The sequence below is a fragment of the Salvelinus alpinus genome, chromosome 22 (genome assembly GCF_045679555.1).
Source record: "Salvelinus alpinus chromosome 22, SLU_Salpinus.1, whole genome shotgun sequence".
NCBI classification, from domain to species: domain Eukaryota; kingdom Metazoa; phylum Chordata; class Actinopteri; order Salmoniformes; family Salmonidae; genus Salvelinus; species Salvelinus alpinus.
The window spans coordinates 5081477-5107952 of NC_092107.1; the positions used below are offsets into that span (position 1 = coordinate 5081477).

The 26476-nt window shown below is 41.3% G+C and overlaps 2 protein-coding genes across 4 annotated transcripts in view; one reads left to right on the forward strand and one right to left on the reverse strand.

The window, feature by feature from the left end:
- Positions 1 to 4734: 4734 nt before the first annotated feature.
- LOC139548864 (trafficking regulator of GLUT4 1) lies at positions 4735 to 18766 on the forward strand. Its single transcript, XM_071358763.1, has 3 exons — positions 4735 to 5884; positions 15542 to 15668; positions 16016 to 18766. Exons 1-3 carry the CDS (start codon positions 5468 to 5470, stop codon positions 16024 to 16026), a joined length of 555 nt encoding a protein of 184 aa, XP_071214864.1. The 5' UTR covers positions 4735 to 5467; the 3' UTR covers positions 16027 to 18766.
- A 2218-nt stretch (positions 18767 to 20984) lies between these two features.
- Positions 20985 to 26476, reverse strand: part of LOC139548863 (Golgi SNAP receptor complex member 1) — a 54443-nt gene continuing 48951 nt past the window's right edge. For all 3 annotated transcript variants that reach the window (XM_071358760.1, XM_071358762.1, XM_071358761.1), the window contains one exon: positions 20985 to 21777. In XM_071358760.1, the coding sequence (XP_071214861.1) occupies positions 21653 to 21777 (125 nt within the window). In that variant the 3' untranslated portion in view covers positions 20985 to 21652. The remainder of the gene's footprint in view (positions 21778 to 26476) is intronic.

Below are 26476 nucleotides of genomic sequence, written 5' to 3' on the forward strand. Positions count from 1 at the left end.
CTCAGTCGGTATTAGATAGAACGTCGCTGCCCTGCCTGTGTGGAAAAGAACCTGTGGTTACAGCAAAAACTTTACTTTTTTCAAATGCAATTCTCTTTTTGTCTGCTTGTTTTAGTAAATTACAAAACTACATTTAAGAAAAGTACAACATGTCTAAAGATTACATTTCAACATTGCCTGCTCCTGAGCGTTTTCACTACTTAGAAATATATAATCTTGTAGTGCTTCCCTCGTGTCCCTTTTCATGACGGAGCTAGCAGCCACGTGAGTGCTACCGACCAGCTACCAACCAGAACATTAATCTAGACCAACAACACAAACAAACGGACTGTACAGCTTCAAGGAGTGAGTGGAGTTACAAACAGACTATACTAAACAAGTGAAATGTCTTACCAGTGATGAAGTGTTTTCCACACGCGTCTACGTGTAGTGTACTTGGACACCGGGGCTCCACATTTCCCACTCTCCCACTCTCTGATGAATAAGCTCTTCTCTCAGGCTCTATTTCTCTACATGGGAGCATTGCAAACCATAGTTCGGGATTTTTTATCTTGTTAAATGTACATTGAACAACCACAGCTTTTCGTCATGTTTTGATATTTCTGAAGACAAAATCGATGATGAAGTAGGCACTTTCACACTGGGGGTCAATGGGAAATAATGTTTGTTCCTTATTATTACCTGAATATCAACTTGGACTATACACTCTTAGATAAAAAGTGGTTCTATGAAGAACCTTTTGATCAATTCAAAATATAACTGCCATTCCCATTCAAAAATCAACTTCCATTCCAGCATGACGACGCAAGAGGACGATGGTTGAACCAACTTGCAAGTAGCCTAGCCCAGTGTTTCCCAACTCTGGTCTTCAAGTACCCCCAACAGTACACAGTTTTGTTGTAGTCCTTGACAAACACACTTCATTCAGCTCATTGTAGACTTGATGATTAGTTGACAAGCTGAATAAGGTGTGCTTTCCAAGGTTACAATAAAAATGTGTTATTTTGGGGGTCCTCAAGTACCAGGGTTGGGACACACTGGCCTAGCCTACCAATAAGCATGTTATTTTTCAATGTATTAAGATAAGCAAAGTACATTTTTTAATTCAAATATATGAAGCCAAAGTAATATGATAGGCTAGATTTAAAAAAAAAAGTTGAAACGTTATTAGAATTTGAGCATGTTTGTAAGCTAGCTAGCTAGCTGACTTAGCTAGCTAAACAGAGAAATCTAGCTAGGCTACTTTAATTTATCACTTTACAAGTTAGCCAGCTAACTCTTTTAACTAAACATGATTTTTTATTATGGGACATGCCTAAATAGATAATAAATTATTCATAATAAATGATGTATAATAAGTCTTGATGATACAATAGCCTAGTTAATCATTACCTTACTTTTAACACACTATCTATGTTTTGCTCAGTCTGTCAGTAACCCAGAACAATCAGAGGCAGAGGATCTCTCTTTCGGCTGCTGCGGACAACAACTGCATGTATTGGTCTTCTACATCATAGTAATTATATACTGTATGTCTGCCAGTGGCGGTCGGTGCTCTTTAAGATGAGGGAGGATGATTATTGTTTTGGAGAATGGCCTTCTTTCTATTACAGCATATTGGATGTCATTCATATTTCATTCACCCAGTTCAATGTAACATCGATAGGTTTAGGCTACTACATGACACTCATAATGTCCCTATACCCATCATGAGGTTGCTACAACCGAGCCTATGAATGAAAGTTTACAGCGTAGGTGCACAGGTCGAGAGAAATTTGAGTAATCAAGGTGACAGACAGTGATACATTCAATACTGCCTTGCACACTCTTGCCTGCATCTAGCTGATCTAGGGTGTAATCATTAGTCCAACAGTTGCAAACAAGAGTTTCTATTGGACAAATTCAGGTATGTTTATCCCCGTTTTGTTCCGTTTGTGTAACGGATGTGAAATGGCTAGCTAGTTAGCGGTGGTGCGCGCTAATAGCCTTTCAATCGGTGACGTCACTTGCTCTGAGACCTTGAAGTAGTGGTTCCCCTTGCTCTGCAAGAGACGTGGCTTTTGTGGAGCATTGGGTAACGATGCTTCGTGGGTGACTGTTGTTGATGTGTGCAGAGGGTCCCTGGTTTGCGCCCGGGTCGGGGCGAGGGGACGGACGTAAAGTTAAACTGTTACATTTGCTTCCCTATAAGAAACTTTTTTTTCAACAGAATCGGCAGAATGAATACACCCCTGATCACACACAAACACAGTTCACTTTCATAGCTGCCACATACAAATAGCATGATTCCTTTGATCGTTGAATAATTCCTTCTCGCATCTATGCCCTCTCCTCCTCTCACCTATTCACTTCGCTTGTGGACTTCAGTGCACAACACATCAGCCGTCAGTGACACGGCGAAAAAACCTTTCCAGGCCAAACCTTCATGTCATAACCGCTAACCCCTACACAGAGCCTACATCGATGTCACCATATTAGCTAACGTCAAGTCAACATAGCTACTAGAACCAAAGCGTTAGTAAACCCGCTACAATCATGCAGTACAGTGTACAGTTAGCAAGCAGTTTAGCAGTTACATCGGCGGTCCCCAGTGGCAATAAATTTATAAATCCAAAAGCTTACCTTGACTTGGAAGAGTTCTAGTGTTGGATAGCCATAGCAGCTAGGTAACATAGCATCCCTCTCTTTTTGAGCCAGGTGTTTGAGTAGGCTAAACTAGCTAGCTACATTCGCTAGCTAAGAAAGTGAAAGTGAAAATATGAAATATAGCTAGCTCACTCTCCCTCTCTTGCTTCTCCTTAATTTTTGAAGAAATACATTTGTTCAAAACTTTTCAACTATTGTCTTTTTCTCTCTTTGACTCAACTACTCAGCACATTTTATACACTGCAGTGCTAGCTAGCTGTAGATGATGCTTTCAATACTAAATTAATTCTCTGATCCTTTGATTGGGTGGGCAACATGTCAGTTCATGCAGGATGTCCTCCGGAAGTTGTCATCATTACTGTGGAAATCTGTGGAAAGGGGTGAGAACCACGAGCCTCCTAGGTTTTGTATTGAATTCAATGTTCCAAAAGGAGGACTGAAACGAGATGTCCCCTGGCTACACCATGGTGCTACCCAACAGAGTGCTGTTGAGACTACGGTACACGTTCATTGCTTAACAGTGTGTTTTAATCAATTATTTTGTGACGTGAATATATTTAGTGTAGTTTTATCTAAAAATTTAACTTTTTTAATGTTTCACAATTTTTATTTTTATGAAATTCCCTGAGGATAGTCCTACCCTTCCTCCTCTGAGGAGCCTCCACTGATGTCTGCATAGCATTTTGTCTTCATTTTCTGAAGATTACCTCATGTTTTTGCTCCTTTTTTCTTCTTCTCTGGAACCAGTCAGACATTAACCCATACTGTATTGGTGGTAGGTAGCCCAGCGGATAAGGAGTTGGACCTGTGTCCGAACGTTGGCTGGTTCAAATCCTGGGGCCGGGCGCTGGAACAAAATGGGTGGAATTGATCTGACAACTGGAGGGCTACTGGGTTCACATCCTCAAAACATTCCCCTACTGTTGGACCCTTGAGCAAGGCCCTTAACCACACAATATGCTCTTCGTCCAGGGGTGCTGCACTGCAACTTAAACATGTGCACATCTAAACTGTATGTTTGAGGTTTGGGGGAATGAGAACGGAGCAGAAGACACATTTTTATTCTTTGCATTATATTGTATTGTAAAGAAGTCAGCCAGAGTTGATGTGGGCCAGCATTCAAACAAAGGCATGCTTTCCTGCCCACCGATGCATATTTCCTATTGTTTTTGTTGCATATAATGACAATACATTCTAAAAAAGATGCTACTATTCTATTGTCCATTATTTAATTGTTTATTAAATTATATTGTTAGCTAAAAATATTTATATTTAATAGTAGTAGCCATAATTCATAAATGTCACCATGCAGGGGTCTGTATGGAACCATTTTGTTTCAGTGAAGAAGAACATCTAAGGTTCTGATCCATATATGAAGCAAGCAATATAACCCTTTTGGGTCCTATAAGGAACCTTTTTTAAGAGTGTAGGACACAAAAACAGAAAACACCCAACTGCCCTCACTTGTCATAGGTCCTCACTTTGGACCATAGCAGCAGAAAACATCATAACATGTATCATTACATTTAGCACTTTAGGGCTCTACATAGTATCAATGTAGTTACAGCTTTAAATGCTGTATCCGAACAAATGTACCCACTGTTTATAATCAGTCGATACAGAATGTGGATGGAAGCCTAAATTCAAGGTTGAACTACAACGTTTCTATGTCAGTATCCACAAATAAAACCACCCCCCGTGGTAGGTTATTGATTTGGTATTAATTTACCAGTAGGCTATATCAGGTTCCTGACCTGCTGCGTAAAGGGAGCCTAGTGGAAGACAATTAACATTCCTACCACACGGTGTACACGTTTTCAATCAAGCGTGTCCTTGGGACATTGAGCAAATCTATACAAACAAACCTAAGATCATCAATGATATATCTATAAATTAGACAAATTTGAATAGTATAAGTGGTCTATATTAGCCTATATTAGAAGAGACTTTGAGGCGTCCCACGCGGGGATCAAATCGCCAGAGAGATTCTGCCCTGCCTCTCCTGCTCCTGGCGCGCTTCCATAGTGGTGCTGATGTTGGGAAGGACGGAAGAGAGAAAGAAAGGGGAGGAGAGGAGTGGGACGGGGAGGGGGCGCCGCACTGCTCTGCTACAAGTTCATCCCAGTGGCTCTCTTGCTGCAGCGTGAGAAACAGTCTTGACACACGACCCGTTGCGGAACAACACACAGGACACAAACTCACTTTCTCTGTTTCTCGGGGTATATTTGATTGAAACGAATCTCATTCCGTCATTCTTTATTACTTTGAATGAAAAAGAAAACGTTTATTTAAGTGAGATATACGGCTGGTAATAATTGTGGATCGCGGTGGGATTGAAAAGGCAGGCGACAGGCGCTTCACTGAGTGATTTGTTCTATGGGTCTGGCGTTACAGATGGAGAGAGGGAGTGCACATTTCAGAGGAGATCGCTTTCCGATAGCGCGTATGGATTGAATGGAAATGCGGAATTGAGGCGGAAGGCATTCTTGATTCTAGAGGAAGAATGATGCGAAAATCCAACGGGAAAATACCACTATATGTTTTATCTCTAATTGAAAGGGGTTGATTTATAACGCATGTGGTTGACATAGCCAACCTAAATGGTGCATTAGTATACATATCAACTTGCCACGCAATTGGTTACATTGGGTAGTCATAGTCTTAGAGTTTATTGTAAAATCGAAAAATAAATTAAACTATATTTTTTTATCAGGTCAAAGAATGGGAATATAGCACCACTATAACCAGTCTTCGTACTTTACACGAGTAGGCATTTTTTCCTCTATTGGAAACTGATTAAAATATTTGGGATTTTGAAGAAATGGCAATCAACATAGACACTGAATTCGAGAAATCTAACCTGGGAGAGAGCGGCCGCGCGCCCGCCAACGAGTTTCAGGAGACGGAGAAACTTCTCAGCCCCGTGACCACCGAGCCCGCTGGCGGCAACGGTATGAAAATGTCCTCCTCCTTCACAGTCAACGTGGGGAGCGACAAAAACCTGGATGTAGACCAGAACGGCCACAGTTTGCCCTTTAGGTCGGGCTCTGCAGGGCACCTTGCTGCTGCCCCCCTTTCCCCGTCCCGGGTCAGTTTGAGTCGCAGTTGCACCTCTTCCATCGGAAACGCCGCGGTCCAAGAGGCGCAAAAGCCCAAAGACTACCTCATACTGGTCATATTGTCCTGCTTCTGCCCTGTCTGGCCCGTCAGCATTGTTGCTTTGTTATTTTCAATTATGGTAAGTGGATATATATCGTCTAGGAAAGTGGGGTCTAAAAACGCCTGTCGTTTCTTGTCAATTCACTGTCCATGCTGTATTGATATATTAATCATTATTTGCAATTTCTTAATAAAATAGAACTAGGATATTAACACTAGTAATAACCTCAAACAGCATTGTTTAGAATGCTGACTGTTGCCACTAAATCGTAGCCCTATAGCCAAGTTGAATTCGAAAGCCCCTTTTTACCCATTCGTGATCAAGTGTAGGCCTAAGGGCTCTATTCAATCTGTATCGCTGAAGTTTACAGATTGCATGCTAGAAATGTAAAGGTCATTTCCGATTTTGCCGACATATGCAGTGTTTACCTTGAATGCAGTCTCTGCTAAAACGGAACATTATATTTAAATTTCAATCATGCTGTAACAATTTCCGCGATATGGATTGTATAGAGCCCTAAACTATTCAACAAATAAATGTATGATAACGGAAAAGGACAGTATATCTTAAATTTGGAGGGATCGCAAAAACTGGGATCACATGACATATCCATCACCCTTCAATTAATTACATTCCAAACTTGGGTGATCAAATATGACAGCTGAGGAATGTTTTTTTGTAATTTTTTGGGGTTGCAATTGATTAAATAGGAGATGAAAAGAGGCTAGGGCTGTTGTGGGGACTGTATTACCGCCACACCAGCAGTCATGAGTCATGAAATTCAATGTGACCGTTGAGTCGTGGTAATCTCCTTTTAGGCCCTCTGGACATGTGTTAGTAGTAACAAACTAACGTTAGCCACATAGCTAGCCGAGCTAATGTTAGCCACAACAAAGTGGAATTCGTGTAATGTACACGAATACGTAATAAAGACAGAAAATTGAGTAATACACACAAAATGCGTTGTGATGAAAATCATGTATTAATGAGTTGGATTGATCAATTTGAAGAAAGAAATTTAACAACAGGTTGAAACTGAGTGGAACACATTGTCGATGTGGATGTTGTTTCAAAGCCTAACACAACGAAATGGACAGCAGCTGTTTTCTATTGACATTAATTTGGATACATCAATCAATCAATCAAGTTTATTTTATATAGCCCTTCGTACATCAGCTAATATCTCGAAGTGCTGTACAGAAACCCAGCCTAAAACCCCAAACAGCAAGCAATGCAGGTGTAGAAGCACATCCATAACAATGTTTGCCTTCTCGTCAGGACACTTGACAGTGTTCATTACGAGGAGATCGCACTGCAAATCTGTCATGTGAATTTTCAATCCCAATGATAATACCTACAATCAATCAATAGCTTTGACCAATCCCCGAGGGTTGTAAGACCATGGGTATAATAATAATTGGGCAAAGACTCAGCTTTATGCAAAAGGTTAGCACAGTTTATTCAGAGAACGTTCTAAAGTCAAGAATACAAAGACATCCATTTTATACCTGGCTCCTTAATTACGCACATACTTTCACACAAACAGTAGATATTCTACGCACATACATACACACAAACAGTAGGTGAGTTTTATCCTTCTCCATAGTTCTCACCACTGTGTATCACTACCCAGCCGACAGTTCCATTCCCCCGAGATTAGGGGAACCTTGAGAAGTACACCCTATCCTATCATAAGTTTCTCAGAGTCCTAGCCAGGTCGGTTCAAACACAGTTTAATTGTTCTTCGGTATTTTCTTAGGCACACACATACAAGTTCAAATCCTAAACTACGCCTTGCTCAGACAGTCTGTGTTTTTCCACTATACAGATACATTGTTTAATCTAATTCTGACTAAAACTACACACATCATCAGATTATAATTTTATTATTCTAATCAATTTCATACTATTATATGGTTTCAGAGTGGAATTATTTAATCATTATCTTTCAACATAAAAATAATTTGATCAAAATCCAAAATTAGGCTAGAAGCTAGCTAAATAGTTTGTTGCTAGCAAACTTGCCAATATGACAACCAAATTCAAAAATATCAGTTGCTGAAAACAGCTGGTCAAACTAGAAACGTGCAAGGATTTGACAGCATAGCGCCACTTGCGTCATGACTGCAACACTGCAGTAGGGACCAGAGAAATTAATGTTCATCACTCACTATGTTAGGTCATCAGTTGCTCCAAAAAAATATGTCTCTGCAAAAACAAATCAATGCTAGCTACCTAGCTAACTCTTTCCTAGGTGTTTACAATGTATTAAATGTCGGTTTGTGTGGTTGTTGGTTTAGTTTCTGTAACTTTGTAGTAAGTAAAGTGTGTAGGCGCTTACTGTGTCATGATTGCAAGCTGTCCCAATATCTTTTCCAACTGTCCCTTTATCTGGTTTTAATGTCCATTCTAGAATGCCCTTCTTGCCAATCAGAAATGAGTATTCAACAATGCTGTGGTATAATATAAAATAATGGCACAGGACTTATAAGCATATCTTGTCTGCTAAATGAACAAGCAACAGCCTATGGCAAGGCGCATACCCAGCTAACATACAGCAGGCCAACTCATATTCTGTTCTTCTGAAATAAACGTCCTTCATATTATAATGTTTCTTTAGACCTGCGTAAAATAAATAATAGATTTATTGTTATGGTTTATATTCAATTTATTTATTAGACTTTTTTAAATGTAGATGTTCCAAAGGCGCGCATCAGCAGCTTGTATGTGTGGAGTCCTAGAGATGCTAAACTTGTTTATGTTAATTAACAGTACTTTACCGTGAGACCGGCAGTCTTTTGCATGACAATAACCGTCTGACAAAATATCATGACTTCCATAGCCCTAAGAGAGGCACAGTGTATGTAGGCTACGGTGTTAAGCCTCGTGCACACCGGTTGCGTCAAACTGTATGCATTCTGGCTGAAGTCCATTCATTTCAATGGGAGACAGTCCACACTGCTGTGACTCATCTGCCAGATTCACGGTGTGTGGTACTGCGTGCAGTGTGTCGCATGCATTGGATTTTTCCATCTTGTGTGCGTTACTTTGAAGTGTGGTATCAGACACGGAAGTAGATAAACCACCAAAGAAGTTGCTAATGTGTAGCGTGATTCTTTATGTTGTGATGCCGCGCATGGATTGCGAAGACTACGTAAAATGTACCATACAGCAATGTAATGATACAACCTGTGTACACGCTTATGGTAGCCAACCTCTTATGCTGGACACAATCAATATTGTGGTCGTGTGGTAAAAATTCGAAAATATTACATAAATGTCCTCAAGCTAAAATATACACAAATAATACATAATCTAATGAAATTGCTTTAGACAGGGATGTCTTCTCTCCCACTCCTGTTTGCACTGGCAATTGAACCGCTTGCAGAAAGAATTAGACAGGGCCCAAACCTAACAGGTATCAGTATTGGTTAACATGAATACAAACAACATTTATTTGTAGACGATCACCTGATATACCTGACCAATATTAAAAACTCAATGCCCTCTTACTAAAAATATTTTCAGAATACTCTAAAATCTCAGGATATAAAATGTATGTGTAAAAAAACGAAATAATGGCAATAGGGAAAAAACCCAGAATGATCTAGAGAAATCACTTTGCAAGCCAGCATAATGTGACTTGCAGGCCCGATGTGGCCTGTAAACTCAGAGTTTTCTAACACCACTGTGTTAGAGTATAACTAGGCCCTCAAAAAAAGGGCCCGGAACCCTTCATAGAGGCAGATAGGTAGAATCATTTACAGGGGGTTCTTTGAAGCGCCAAAACATTTTCCCCTCCTATGTGGACAAATGGAAGAATGTATGGTTCTCCTTAGCACCTTTTTTTCTAAGAGTGTAATAACTAGAGAAGTTTTGGAGAGGGTTGTGTTGAAACTACTGAGATGTTACTGGTGTTTTTTACAGATCTCATTACACTGCTGTTATGAGGCTGAAACCTCCACAGAGTTTGTGTCTGACTTAAGTTGTGACTGGCCTACATGTTGGTGGCTGTCCTTGCTGCAGGCTACATTTTCTATGCTAGTGTTCTAATAAGATACGTTTGGTCCAGGTATAAGTGGCTCTAGCCAGTTGAGAAGAACACAATTTGGCTCATGTGTCTTCTATCTTTGGGCTTGCAGAATGACTCAAAGACAGGGACAGCACACAATAATAAAACATTCAGTTTATAAAACATGGCAGTTCTGACAACAACAGTTCTCTCCTAATGGAGCCAGTATCCTAGCTGACAGAGGGAGGGAGAGAGAGGGAAGATAAGAGAGGGAAGGGGTAGAAACCAGAGATGGCCACTAACTCAATAGAAGGCGATAGAAGTCAATTGAGCCTTTCTGCAGAGGGCAAATTGCAACAGTTATCCAGCTATGTGGCTTTGATAAACATCTTTTCAGTCCTGAGGGGAGCAAGACAATCTCTCTCTCTCTCTCACACACACACACACACACACACACACACACACACACACACACACGGAAGGGGGATACAGGGCTAGCATCAGGATAGGAAATTACAATATTACCTGCCCGCCACAGGGGTGGACTTGTAAAGATTATTCAGGCAGCCTACAGATTGGCTAGAACACATTTTCTAACACTGAAACAGATAGGAATTTAATCAAAAGGGAAAAATATAATAAATCCTCAAATCTTTATTTAAAAAGGGGAAAAGGACTTTTGCCTACATTCTGTATCTACATGTGGGGATAAATTCATTCCATAATTTCATAACACTGAATACCAAACAATTGGTTAATAATACAGTATATTGCTCAACCACCTAAGGCATAAAAAAACGTAATAGATGTATATATATGATATATTGTACAGTATATCTTGTACAACCACCAATGGCCAACTCATGCTGATCTGTAAGTAGAAAAGCAAGTTAGGCTTAACAGATGTAAGACAGCTGTACTGATGGCTATTGGTGTTGAGGTTACTGCTGGTGGACGCAGAAGACGTGGAGTAAATTCTGTGGCGTGGAGAGGCAGGGAGAGACAGGGTTATGGGCTTTTATTGGCTGTGCAGGACTGACGGCTAGGCCCGAACTGCTACTGCACGCTTGGCACGTTCACTGGTGAAATATGGGCTTCAAGCTTCAGCCCAGTGGATATTTTTCCTCTTTCTTTTAAGGTGTGGGAAGGGGGAGCCGTGTGTATATGTGTGTGTGTGTGTGTGTGTGTGTGTGTGTGTGTGTGTGTGTGTGTGTGTGTGTGTGTGTGTGTGTGTGTGTGTGTGTGTGTGTGTGTGTGTGTGTGTGTGTGTGTGTGTGTGTGTGTGTGTGTTTGTGTGTGTGTGTGTGTGTGTGTGTCTAAATGGCTTATTAGTAATCTTGTGCAGCTGCTACGTTGGGTAGTTTTGAAATCAGCATTCCCTCTGAAAACTTGGAAAGGACAATGGTGGAATAAGTACCCAATTGTCATACTTAAGTAAAAGTATAGATACCTTAATAGAAAGTTACTCAAGTAAAAGTGAAAGTCACCCAGTAAAATACTACTTAGGTAAAAGTCTAAAAGCATTTGTAGCAGCAATTTAGCTATTACTGAAGTAGCCCTGCTGATATAGTACTACACCCTACTACATTTAACCTGGACTAAAAAACATTTTCAATGGCGATTTTCCAGTGAGCTTGTTTTTAACTCCGAACTAGGCTTAATCTGTGCCCTGGAAACAGCCTCTTCATGTTGTATGGATAAAACAATATGTTTCCTCGAATACATGACAGTGGATTAAACTATGTGAATCATCAGTCTACCTCTGGAATAGAATAATGGAATACTTTCTCCAGCCCTTCTCTTCCTTAGAGATACAGGCTTGCCTCATTCAAGCCTTCTACGCACAATCCAACATACTGTCCACATGTACCACCTCTCAGCTCTTTGACTGTTTGCCCTGGGGGAAAACAACCATTAATGAGGACTCATGATGCCTTATGTGGATACTTCAAAGCCGTATCTGTCCATCCTTGAGGAGATATCTGATTTGACATAATGAGGTTGTTGTAAGCAGAAGGGTAGAAACATTGTTTTCACCGATCCAACTCGGTCAGATCAGTGATCTCTTAACATGGCGTCCTATAAGTTAAAACATTATGTGATTGGTAAATTAACTCTCAAAATCTACTCAATTGTTTTTAGACATAGACTGACCAACTGAATGTGGTTAAGATCAGTGGTCTGTTTAGGGACGTAACATCCAACTGATAAAGTTGTGGAATTGTTGAATTAGGTGTTTCAGTGAACTATTACACACCAGGGTTTCCTAACCCTGCCCTGCCCGTGGGCTCCGTTCCAATAGTGTAGAAATGTGTCCTACTGTCATTCCTCCCATCAAGTGGTCACTGATCTGACGTGACTGGATTGGTAGAAGCTAGGTCGTAGTGGAACTCTTGATCTCGCCTATCAAATCAAGTTAGATCAGCGATTACTTCAAAGAGGGAGAGAAGGAAAGGAGACATTTTAGAGTTATCTGAATACACACGGGCATACACACATAGACGCCAGGGTTGGGCTCAATTCTCTCTCTCTCTGTGTGTGTGTGTGTGTGTGTATGTACAGTACAATTCCTGTCCTCCAGGCTGCTCCCATCCCTGGGACCACACTTCATTATTAATGACAGCAGCAGCAGGGAGGGAGAGCACTTTCTTAGAGACTCATAGCTCTCCATGTTCTACTTCTTTCTCTCTCCATCTATCTCTGTCTCTACCGCCATCTTCCTCTCCATCTCATCTCTGATTCTGTCCTTCTCTCTCCATCTCCGATTCTCTCTCTCTCTTTCTCCCGCCACCTCTCTCCAGCCTCGACTGCAGTGGGAACAACCACAGGGCTGGGGGAGGGGATGTGATGTGTATGTGTTTGTTGTGTGGGCTTGCCTGGTTGTACTGCAGGTGGGATGAGAGGCCAGGTTTTTGCTGAATTTCACATTCATAAGAAAAATATGAGCAGGTCTCCCTCTCCCTGTGAATCAATACAACCATTTATTACCTAGTCTGAAGGCTCCCTTCCACCTACCCCCAGCTACTAACACACAGTCACACTTTACTCTTTCTGAGAAAACAGCTGGAGGTCTTTGACCCAGGCGTATCTGACTTCCAGTGCACTGTGTGAGTTCCTGCCTCACTAGAGACAGCGAGGCTCATGGGTAGAGGGAGAGGGAGGAAGGACAGGGGAAGGGTAGGGGGAAGAGAGGGATGAAGGGAGGGATACACGGAGGGAAAGAGGGATGGAGAGGGAGAGCAAGTGAGGGAGGGAGGGAGGACGGAGTGTTGTTCTCTGCAGTGATAAAAAGGTAATCTCATTCGTGTTTGAGTTGCTTTGTTTATCAGCAAAGTTACTTGAGATGATGTCGTTTGCAACCTGCAATTGCAACAAAAATGTATTGCAAATCGTTTTGTATTACACAGGCTTTAAATGACAATATCTACAGGAAACTGCCCAAATTAAGGAAACACTTGAATACATGAGGGATACAAAGTATATTGAAAGCAGGGGTTTCCACCCCAGGTGAGGCTCCTGAGTTAATTAAGCAATGAAGATGAGATCTGTGACTTTGAAACAGGAGTCTCAAAGGAGATGGTTTAAAGTGTGTGTGTGTGTGTGTGTGTGTGTGTGTGTGTCAGTCACCAGATCTTAACACTTAAGGGAGATTCTGGAGCAGTGCCTGACACAGAATTTTCCACCACCATCAACAAAACATCAAATGATGGAATTTCTTGTGGAAGAATGGGTCGCATCCCTCCAATAGAGTTCCAGACACTTGTAGAATCTATGCCAAGGTGCATTGAAGCTGTTCTGGCTCGTAGTGGCTCAACTCCCTAATAAGACACTTTATGTTGGTGTTTCTTTGATTTTGGCAGTTACCTATATATTATAGGTATTTACATTTGGGGTGTGCTATTTTTACTTATACTGTTGTCTTCTGGATTTATTCATCAACCCTTGCAGTTTTGGTACTCATACCAGACAGCATATTGAAAAAGTATCAGACAGTAAATATAGCATCACTGGTCTAAGCAGAAATAATAATGTATGCAATTGAAGGGTTCTGTCCCGGATCAGTCCTTATGAAGACCTAAAGCATCAGAGGACATTTAAAGAATGCATGACTGTGTTCTGTTTAAGATTATGATTTGCATTCCTCCCTGTCTGCTCAAAAACGTAACTATCACCCCCAGTTCTGAATTTGAATGACACAGCATTATGTATAGCTAGTAGCTGCTCTAAACAGGAAGTATTAAATCACATCTGGATGTCCTGCCAGACACACAAATGCACATAAGTGCACACACACACACACAAGCACTCAAGTGCGGGCGCCACACACACAACAGCAAACGGTGAAGCCCGCCTTGCTAAGACATACACACACATTCACGCAAGTTCACATACTGTACACACACGCATACCTAGCTAATAGAGAATTACTGTATTCTGCCAATGCAATATCATTTTCATCATCCAAAGAGAAAAATGGAGGTGTATTATAAAGGAGATGGGGAAGAAAGTGTTCTAGAAGTGGGATCACCATTACAGGAGAGCCTCCAGTCATCTCCATAGATGTCATGGTTTAATAAAGGCTAATTGAATTCAGAGTTATATGTAATTTCCCCCCAGTTAGAATACTTTGAAAGTGTTTCCTTCTTTCCTCCATTGTGTGGTTAAAACTGATCTGACGTTGATATAAATTAAAACATAGGCCCTCATAGAGGCCAGTCCAGCACCATGGACAGCACACACACCATGGTAAGCACCCACACCATGGACAGCACCCACATGCTTCTCAAAGTGCTTTTGGTTCATGCTCAGATAGTACTGTGGGGGGTTCTACTGCTCATCCAAAGAGAAAAGCAGTGGCGGATTAATGGGAGAATGTGGCATTCTAGGACCTGGGTAATTGCAACCCGGTGCCATAATCAGAGGTATTTGTCTTGTGTCTCTCAATCACCTCCTGTGGTCCTGTCTTAGACACACACACACCACTCCAGTCTGTCAACCTGTCTCTATTGTCTGCAACAGATATACGTATAGTACAGTATAAAGCTGCCTTGTGTGATTTACAGTAAGGTCCACACTACACTGTTCTTCAACATCAACCAATAACAACCGAAAGGCTCTGCAGACAAAGTTTGATAATCAATGAATAGGCCTCACTGTGGTTTCCAAATATTGGAAATACTTTATACAACAAGGATAACCTCTTGGTCAAGTCGTTATCGTAAAATATCAATAAAGAACCTGGCAAAAGTGTAAATAAATAAAAGGTCTGCAATGAAATGGTTCCAAATTTTGTCGAGCTTTAGGAAATCTCTCGGTTAGCGTTCATGTTCATTCCACTTTAAAGCCATTTCTCTGTGCATTAATGGACTATCAACTGATAAATATTTCAGTGACTGAGTGAAACTGCCAAATGAAACCATGTCCAGGTATGTTTGAGAATAAGTTTTCCCGTGAATCTCTGTATGGATTTAAGAGTTTCAGTTGTAAGATTCAGTTTTCCAACAAGAGCACAAGTCATACAAACAGGAAGTAAGACATCAGACAGTTTGACTATAAGATAACTAAAAGATGACATGAGAAAGGTGTAGTTCAAGATCTGGATAAGATTGTATGCTAAATGACCAAAATGTAAAACGTAACAACTCAAATTGTGTCATGACGGTTGTGTCTCTGTGAGGGTGTAAATGCATCTGGCCTTGTGTTGTGTGTCCTCTACTCTACAGTCCAGAAACAGCCTGCAGTCGGGAGACTTGGACGGCGCTAAGAGACTGGGTAAACTGGCTCGACTCCTCAGTGTTGTTTCCATATTCCTGGGTGTGCTCATCATAGTCGTCTCTGTAACGGTCTCTGGTAAGTAACACACACACACCGCTGCAGTGCATAAACACATGCACATACACACATACTGCATAACAATTGCAAGGTAATATATGAACATACATAAACATACACCAGTCTGTCATCAATCACATTGATGCCTGGAAAGTGTGTGTGTCTGTGTGTCAGCTCAGCAGATTTCTGAGCTCTGTGTGGATTGATTAAAGACTGCAGCTATAGCAGGCTGGCTTTGTGGCAAGGAGAGTATCCCTCCTGCTGTTTCAGCTACAGACCAGCCTGTCAAACTGTAGGAATGACTGGACCTTAACCTTTCTCTCTCTCACTCGCTCTCACCTCCCCCGCTCTCTCTTCCCTAACAGTAACCAAGTGACCAGTGTATATACTATGAAACAAGAGCACTGCTGCAAGCCAAGCAGAGGATGCAGCATGGAAAAAATATATAAATTCCGTTGATTCCTGAGATGAAAAAAATATATCATCACCTGCTCCACACTGTAATCAAGATCAAGGCAAAAAATTAAGAAGTTTAAAGAAGAGTAGGAAATGCAGTAGGAAATACACTAGCAAATGAATAAACCAAAGCAAAAATATCCAGATATGCATGCATTAGATTACAGTAACATTTGCTTGCTGAAAATGAAAATCCTTGATATAAAAAGTGTACTTCAAAAGAACGTTGGACGATTGACTTTTGGTTTGAGGGACTTGCTACTCTCATTCGATTCTCTGTGGAGTAAAAATAGTCTTAAGATGAAGAAGAGAGGGATGAACAGAGGAATGAAGTGATACAAAATTTTCTGTATCAAGAATGGAAGGAGACCTTGAAAATGGACTCCAAACATCAAGACAGCTGAATAATAACCTAAATATATACCTAGTTGGCCTGACCTCCTGCATTGAAAGCATATACAACTATACAGATATATTTGCAATATAAGTATATACAGATTAATATATCAATTCACATTTTATAAAAGTTGTGTATGTTGGGCTGCGATGATTGAGACTTAAGTTAAGATGGCTACCTGGCCGGCAGTGGCTGTCGCCTAATATATTTTGCCGAAGGATGTAATATTTGACCAGGGAACACAATTCAGAGAAGATGTTTTTGAATTTATGTTGTTTTTTTTGTAGGTTTTTGACAAAAATAAGAGACCACTTGCATGCATGTCTTGACTGTAGATAGCCAACCTTCTTAATTTTGTTTGTGAATTCATATTTGTTTGTCTGTGTTTTTACTTTGGGATATAACGAGCCAGTTGCTTAGAGCCTTTGGAGAGTGAATTGTACATAATGTGAGTGTTTCGGCTCCATGTGGGTTGACTGTGGACAGAAAGGACAGAAACATAATCCCCCCTCCCCTTTCCCCTGCCTTGCTGTGGGAGGGGTCTGACTATATTAATGCGCATGCCTACCCTCCCCATCCCCTCTCCAAACATCCATGCCAGAACATGGGCATAAGTCTGAGGATATTCAATTTGTCAGAACTATCCCTCTCCCCTTCCCCACTGCCCCCCTAGCTCCCCCTCCAACTCACCCTACCCCAGTACCTTGTCTCATTACCTGGACTGTTAATGTAACTTGTTTCACTGAATGTATTTTGTAGTACTACAGAGACCAACACCAATCCTTAACCTATTGCCACCGTGCTGTATCGGTATGACATGTATTTATATGAAGAATATATATGCAATATTATATAGGCATGCTTTGGGCTAAATGGTACCCAGGTTTTTGTATGTCACTGTAAGGACCCACTGTAGCGTTAAAGGAACATTGTTTTGAGGTTTGATTGATTGATTGGCAGCAGTTCTCTCTGTACCTGTACTGTAACACACTAATTTGTCTGTATTCAAATGTGTCACCATGCCATCTGGAATAAGTCACACAGTTGGTTCAAATTCTACGGCGGTAACACAACAAAGAACTGTTATATTGACACATTTCAGATGTTTTCTGGAAGGTCATAACACCTCTTATAAAACCTTCATAACCACTACATGATGCTTCATAACACCCTTGTCATGCTCTTCAACTCCCATAAGATTTTAATACTGTAAGTTGACATTAGCGATTATTCATGTTTTCTTGATTCAACTGCTTGTCTTTTCAAGGGCTAATGTAGGTGTTAGCTACACATGAGATCAAAGAGAAATAGTTATATGATAATTTGATTGAATTGATCTGGCCTGAATTGAAAATGTTCAAAGAGATATAAAGTGATTGAAAAAGCACCTGTAATTGGTGAAAAAGGTCACCATATTAACATTTGAGGTCTCCTTTGAATCCTCTAAACTATGAACACACATTGGTTAATTCCTTGCTGAATAAAAAACAATTCTGCCCCTGTCTAAGCATGCAAAGCACTAGATAAAACCTGGAAACTCTCTTGACAATCTGTGAACATTTTTGGCATCTGTACTGTATTTCTAGAAACAACAAATAGAAATAGGACCACAGCGGGTGAATGACTCAACATGGTCACGATGTTTAAAAGCACTGAACTCAAGACAGCCTTACAGCACATCTTTGGGTATGATAACAAAAAGGGCAGCAAGTTATATTGTACAATAGGACGCTCGTGCAGCCAGTGTGCTTCCCTTGACAGATGGGCTTAAGAGACATCCCTGTCTAAAGAGCTCTAATGTTTATCTCTGGGCAACAGGCATGCACAAACTAACTTCCCACACACACCTAAAGGGCTTTTAGAAACCTGCCTTGGGGGGGAAAGTAGACGTCTGCTTTTGTCATACAGTAAGAGTAAACAGCAGAGGAGAGAGAGAGGGGGAGACCCCGACCCAGCAGGAGAGTCAGTAACTCAGTCTGCCATTGAAAATCAAAAATTCAACATAATGCCTATAAGACATATTTGTCTGGTAATTTCACTGTTATCACATGAAATTCCACTTTTACAACACATACTTCCCTGACCATCTTTCTGCTGCGAGATGCATACAAGCTGTTCTGTGTCAGTAAAACAGTGACTTTCAATTCATGTCTATTTTTTTATGTCCTTATTTCTTCCCCTTTTGATAGCATATGTATATGCTGGTTTCCATCTCTGTTGTGAACATTCTGCATGTCTGGAATAAACGTTATCATGCATGGTCTCCGGTGAGTTGGATTGATTTATGTGGGTTTGGATAGCATTGATCTGTGTGTTTGTGTTTGTGCATGGACAGAGTATGTCATAGAGGAATGGTCTAGGGGGAGTGTGAGAGAGGGGGTGTAAAGGGTCAGACAACCTGCCTTTTAAAGTGGCATCTGGAGTAAAGCAGCAGCAGCTCCACTGACATAATGATCAAAGTGAATGTTCCTGTCTGGAACACTAGAACAGGGAAAGCTGTGGAGCTAAACAAGCATGTTAGCATATACACACTCTGACTACTCTAAGAATGAACCTTTTTAGTAATATTTTTTTATTGATTATTAAAGAATACGATTGGCTCTCTTTAGCTACAGTAGTAGCCCCTTGGTATATCCTGTTGCTCTGAAAAATCGGATGAACTCATAAATAGAACGAGCCTCGCAAGTCAAGTGTGCTTGAAAGGTCTATGGACCCACAAAAACAAAATGTTTGCTTGATTTCTCAAATAGTCGTTTTTTTTGGTGACGCCACCTTTACTCGTTTGTGGTTCTCCTACACGTCATTAGACACCCTCATGTGAGTTGCATCTGTGAGCTGTGCTAGAATCAGCCTTTTAAACTCACTTTATACTTCTTTGTGGAAGAACTTGAGTCACAGTGAAAGTACACAATACTTAGTTCTGCTCCAGTGATCTTCAAACCAGACAAAAGGATATGAAATATTCAGACTCTACACTGTAGCACCAGAGTAGGCTAGCTGTGTTTACTGTAAGGATGTTTGTTGAACCAGTTATAGACCAATAGCAGTACTGCACTCAGATGCCAAATACAGTCCCCATTTACCCTCAGAGAAGAGAGAGAAACCTGAAAATAGAGATAAAGAATGAAAGGAATAAAGGACAGTGACATCACATGAAAAAGGGGGAAATTGGTGTACTTGGAATGGTTATAGATAATCCCACTTCATGTAGCTATACAAATATAACAAACTTCAATATTTCAGTCAACTGAGACTAAAACATCCATGTCTAGTTACCAGATGATAAATGGTGAGATGTAACAGAGACAGAAAGACGAGGTAATTCATTTAAAACTCAGTAGTTGACTATGGAGATGACAGGGGAGTCATGACAGGTTCCTGTAGAGTCCTGGGGGGAAGCCGTCACCCCCCACAGACTGCAGTTACATCTCCCCTGCAGTGTGGCTGTCACGACACACACATGCTCCCAAAGCAGGCAGGTACACAGTTTTACAAAACAGAGGTCTGAGGGAGTGTGTGCGGGTGACTCAGATTCTGTCAGAGTGAATTCATGTGAGCACCTCATTCCCCCAACAGTAATCTAGCTGCTGCAGCCTTGTTTACTGAAACATCTCCAGCCACTTCCACTGTAAAACCACTTAAAATGCCACTGACAGTTTCAAGCGAAAGAAACTAAACTCCTTAGAACTGTAGCATCTTTCAAATCAACGTTCATATTAGGGATGTTAAATGTTAGTTGAATAAGCAATTATTCAGCCTAGAGCTGGGGGAAATGTTCAGTTGACATCAATGTATGACGTAAAGTTTGTTGATTTTTGCCTATCTCAAGGTAGGCCTTAGATCCTAGATCATGAAGAAGGACAGAGGCCTGAATGCTGATCACTCTTACAGATCTCTGGATTTCAAGTGATCTTGTGTGGCTCAGTTAGTGAGAGCATGGTGCTAGCAACACCAATGTTGTGGGTTCCATCCCCACAGGGGAGCACATACACATGAAAAAAGTATGCATGCACTCACTGTACTGTAGATATGTGTCTGCTAAGTGGCATATTAAGCGAAGTAGATGAATCTTAGAATGTAGCCCAGGGCTGCCCAACCCTCTTCCTGATCTGTAGTTTTTCAGTCCAACCCTAATTCCGCGTATCATATTCAGCTAGTTATGGTCTTGTTGAGCAGCTAATTAGTAGAATCAGGTGTGTTAAATTAGGGTTGGACTGAAAACCCACAGGACAGTAGATCTCCAGGAAGAGGGTTGGGCAGCCCTGATGTAGAGGTTGTGAGTTGAAGGAAACACGTAATGGAAGAAGTCTGGGACTTTCACAGTTTTAGTTGAACCATACACCTGAATGTGGCCATTGTTTAAAGAATAACGGTACTTGCAGCACTGGAGTTCTATCAATGGTCTTCAATGAAAAATACAGTTTATCAATACATGTCGAAGTAAAAAAAATAGACAAATAAAATAAGTGCCTAGTATCACATACTGTAAATTAATAATTTATTAATAATGCACAATGTACAGGCCATGATGATGATGAACCTCCTGAATATCCCATCACGAAAAAGGACCATTCAACTAAAAATCCTTCCATCACAGAAATCAACAGACAGTCCCTCTTTCGTTTCCACCGTCTGTCTTCAGACCATTACACTCCTTAAAGCAAGTGTTCTTTTTATATATATTTTTTTATATATAATTCTTTCAAATCTATTAGTACCTTGAGATAGGCAAGTCATATATATATATATATATATATGACTTGCCTGACTTGCCTATGACTTTTGCCTATCTCAAGGTACTAGTAGATTTGAAAGAATTATATATATATATATATATTTAATCCTTTCAAATCTAGTCATACCAGTACATTTGGTCTCTGTTCCCTTAACCAGAGTTGAACAGCACAAACTTTTGATAAAAAAGAAAAAAGGTGCTGCTCCATCTCACATATCGTTCTCCATCCTTCCCTCCCACTGCTAAATACAAATCAGGTAGTCCATGCTGCCTTCGATCAATCCTGTTAACCGATTGGGCCAAGAGGGTGTCTGTCTGTCCAGTAGCCTCCAATCACTAAAGCCCATTCTCCAGAGTTCTGATTCCGATGTTACAAACGCAGAGTAACGATTGTTTTGACCGGTCTGTCCGTCATCAGTGGAAGGCGTAGAGCAGCAGGAGGATGGTGCAAACGCCGATGACTCCGCCCAGGATTAGGGAGTCTCGTCTCTTCCGCAGGTTGATTCGCTGGACGAGGTTGTTGATGGCTGGGAAACGATCTGGAGAAGGAAGTTAAGGCAAACAGAACCAACCACTTCTTATTACAAGTAATGTTCAAATAATCATTACACTGGAAATATAAACTGGGTGGTTCGAGCCCTGAATGCTGATTGGCTGACAGCCGGGGTATAATCAAGCAATAAGACCCGAGGAGGTATGGTATGTGGCCAATACACCACGGCTAAGGGCTGTTCTTAGACATGACGCGTCGCTGAGTGCCTGGACACAACCCTTAGGAGTGGTATATTGGCCATATATCACAACCCCCTGAGGTGCCTTATTGCTATTATAAACTGGTTATCAACGTAATTAGAGCAGTCTGAAACCCGTCCTGAGCAACTGGGTCCTGGACTTCCTGACAGGTCACCCCCAGGTGGTGAAGGTAGGAAACAACACTTCTTTGCTGATCCTCAACACGGGGGCCCCACAAGGGTGCGTGCTCAGCCGACTCCTGTACTCCCTGTTCACCTATGACTGCGTGGCCAAGCACGCCTCCAACTCAATCATCAAGTTTGCAGACGACACAACAGTAGTAAGCTTGATTACCAATGATGAGACGGCCTACAAGGAGGAGGTGAGGGCTCGGAGGGTGGTGCCAGGAAAACAACCTCTCACTCAACGTCAACAAAACTAAGGAGATGACTGTGGACTTCAGGAAACAGCAGAGGGAGCACCCCCCCATCCACATTGATGGGACCGCAGTGGAGAAGGTGGAAAGCTTCAAGTTCCTTGGCGTACACATCACTGACAAACTGAAATGGACCACCCACACAGACAGTGTGGTGAAAAAGGCACAACAGAGCCTCTTCAACCTCAGGAGGCTAAAGAAGAACACCTAAAACCCTCACAAACTTTTACAGATGCACAATTGAGAGCACCCTGTCGGGCTGTATCACTGTCTGGTACGGCAACTGCACCGCCCACAACCGCAAAGCTCTTCAGAGGGTGGTGCGGTCTGCCCAACGCATTATCGGGGGCAAACTTCCCGCCCGCCAGGACATCTACAGCACCCGATGCCATAGCAAGGCCAAAAAGATCATCAAGGACAACAACCACCCGAGCCACTGCCTGTTCACCCCGCTATCATCCAGAAGGCGAGGTCAGTACAGGTGCATCAAAGCCGGGACCGAGAGACTGAAAAACATCTTCTATCTTAAGGCCATCAGACTGTTAAACAGCCATCACTAGCACATTAGAGGCTGCTGCCTATAGACATATATTAGGAATCACTGGCCACTTTAATGTCTCAGTATCTTAAATTACTCAACTCTTATGTGTAAACTGTACTCTATACTATTATACGGTATCTTAGTCACTTTAATTGTTTGTAAATATTGCATCACCCATCTCATATGTATATACTGTACTCCATACTATGCCACTGTGTCACAGTCCAATGCTGCTCTGACATGTGTATATATATTCTTAATCCATTCCTTACTTAGATTTGCTTGTATTTTGGGTATATGTTATGAAACTGTTAGATATTACTGCACTGTCGGAGCTAGAAGCACAAGCATTTCGCCACACCCGCAATAACATTTGCTAAACACGTGTATGTGACCAATAAAATATGACTTGATTTGATCAGCATTCAGGGCTCAAACCACCCAGTTTATATTTCCAATTTAACTTGTTATGGCTGCAGGGGCAGTATTGAGTAGCTTGGATGAAAGGTGCACAGAGGTGCCCAGAGTAAACGGCCTGCTCCTCAGTCATAGTTGCTAATATATGCATATTATTAGTAGTATTGGATAGAAAACACTCTGAAGTTTCTAAAACTGTTTGAATTATGTCTGTGAGTATAACAGAACTCATATGGCAGGCAAAAACCTGAGAAAAAATCCAAACAGGAAGTGGAAATTCTGAGGCTGGTGGATTTTCAACCAAGATCCCATTGAAATTACAGAGATATGAATTTGTTTGCACTTCCTACGGCTTCCACTAGATGTCAACAGTCTGTAGAACTTTGTCTGATGACTACTGTGAAGGGGGGCCGAATGAGAGGAGAATTAGTCACCACTGCCATGAGGTGACCATTCTTTGACCATGCGCGTTCACATGAGAGGGAGCTCCGTTCCATCGCTCATCTGAAGTCAATGTAATTCTCCGGTTGGAACGTTATTCAAGATGTATGTTAACAACATTCTAAAGATTGATTCAATACATTGTTTGAAATGTTTCTACTGACTGTTACGGAACTTTTGGACATTTCGTCACGTTTTAGTGAACGCGCTTAGTGACTTTGGAATTGTTTACCAAACGCGCTAACCAAAGTAGCTAATTGGACATAAATAACGGACATTATCGAATAAATCAAGCATTTGTGGACCTGGGATTCCTGGGAGTGCATTCTGATGAAGATCATCAAAGGTAAGGGAATATTTATCATGTAATTTCTGGTTTCTGTTGACTCCAACATGGCGGCTAATTTGACTATAGTTCTGAGTGCCGTCTCAGATTATTGCATGGTTTGCTTTTTCCGTAAAGTTTAAGGAGAGGTATATCTATAATTCCATGTGTATAACTTGTATTATCATCTACATTTATGATGAGTATTTCTGTTGAATAGATGTGGCTATGCAAAATCTAGTGAACGTAACACTCCAATGTAAACTCAGATTTTTTTATATAAATATGAACTTTATCAAACAAAACATACATGTATTGTGTAACATGAAGTCCTATGAGTATCATCTGATGAAGATCATCAAAGGTTAGTGATTCATTTTATCTCTATTTGTGCTTTTTGTGACTGCTATCTTTGGCTGGAAAAATGGCTGTGCTTATTCTGTGGCCTGGTGGTGACCTAACAATCGTTTGTGGTGCTTTCGCTGAAAAGCATATTTGAAATCAGACACTTTGGTGGGATTAACAACAAGATTACCTTTAAAATGGTATAAGACACATGTACAGTGGGGCAAAAAAGTATTTAGTCAGCCACCAATTGTGCAAGTTCTCCCACTTAAAAAGATGAGAGAGGCCTGTAATTTTTTATCATAGGTACACTTCAACTATAACAGACAAAATGAGAAAAAAAAATCCAGAATGTATGTCTGAGGAATTTTAATTATGAGATTTCTGTTGTTTTGAATTTGGCGCCCTGCACTTTCACTGGCTGTTGTCATATCATCCCGTTAACGGGATTGCAGCCATAAGAAGTTAATGATTATCTGAACATTACTTGCAATAAGAGGTGGTTGGCACTTGGCTGGCCCTTAGCCGTGGTATTTAGGCCATATACCACACCCAACTCGGGCCTTATTGCTGAATTAGAATCTAAAAATGCCAAACTGCCTGCTTTTCTGTTGAGTCTGCAAATGTTTTGTCTGTTCTGAAATTGTCTCTTTTGACAGCAAAGTGAAATATTATCCTATACATCGCCTTCGGAAAGTATTCAGAGCCCTTGACTTTTTCCACATTTTGTTAGGTTACAGCCTTATTCTAAAATGTATTAAATAGTCAACCCACACACAATACCCCATAATGACAAAGCAAAAACAATATTGGAAATTTTTGCAAATTTATAAAAACTATTCAGACCCTTTACTCAGTACTTTGTTGAAGCACCTTTGGCAGCGATTACAGCCTCGAGTCATCTTGGCTATGACGCTACAAGCTTGGCACACCTGTATTTGGGGAGTTTCTCCCATTCTTCTCTGCAGATCCTCTCGAGCTCTGTCAGGTTGGATGGGGAGCATTGCTGCAGGTCTCCCCAGAGATGTTTGATCAGGTTTAAGTCTGGGCTCTGGCTGGGCCACTCAAGGACATTGAGACTTGTCCCGAAGCCACTCCTGCATTGTCTTGGCTGTGTGTTTAGGGTCATTGTCCTGTTGGAAGGTGTACCTTCACCCCAGTGTGAGGTCCTGAGCGCTCTGGAGCAGGTTTTCATCAAGGAGCTCTCTGTACTTTGCTCCGTTCATCTTTGCCTCGATCCAGACTCCCCACAGCATGATTCTGCCACCACCATGCTTCCGTAGGGATGATGCCAGGTTTCCTCCAGAGGTGACGCTTGGCATTCAGGCCAAAGAGTTTCATCTTGGTTTCAGCAGACCAGAGAATCTTGTTTCTCATGGTCAGAGTCCTTTAGATGCCTTTTGGCAAACTCCAAGTGGGCTGTCATGTGCCTTTTACTGAGGAGTGGCTTCCGTCTGGCCCCTCTACCATAAAGGCCTGATTGGTGGAGTGCTGCAGAAATGGTTGTCCTTCTGGAAGGTTCTCCCATCTCCACAGAGGAACTCTGGAGCTCTGTCAGTGTGACTACTGGGTTCTTGGTCACCTTCCTGACCAAGGCCCTTCTCCCCTTGCTCAGTTTGGCCGGGAAACCAGTTCTAGGAAGAGTCTAGGAGTTTTCAAACTTCTTCCATTTAAGAATGATGCAGGCCAATGTGTCCTTTGGGACCTTCAATGCTGCATAATTGTTTTTCTACCCTTCCCCAGATCTGTGCCTCAACACAATCCTGTCTCTAATTACAATTAATTCGACCTCATGGCTTGGTGTTTGCTCTGACATGCACTGTCAGCTGTGGGACCTTATATAGACAGGTGTGTGCCTTTCCAAATCATGTCCAATCAATTGAATTTACCACAGGTGGACTCCAACGAAGTTGTAGAAACATCTCAAGGATGATCAATGTAAACAGGATGCACCTGAGCTCAATTTCATGTCTCATAGCAAAGGGTCTGAATACTTATGTA

Excerpts from the sequence above, each read along its gene's own strand:
- LOC139548864 (XM_071358763.1), top strand. The coding sequence starts at position 5,468 with ATGGCAATCAACATAGACACTGAATTCGAGAAATCTAACCTGGGAGAG. Across the intron at positions 5,885-15,541 it reads CTTTGTTATTTTCAATTATG|TCCAGAAACAGCCTGCAGTC; the intron begins GTAAGTGGATAT and ends TCTACTCTACAG.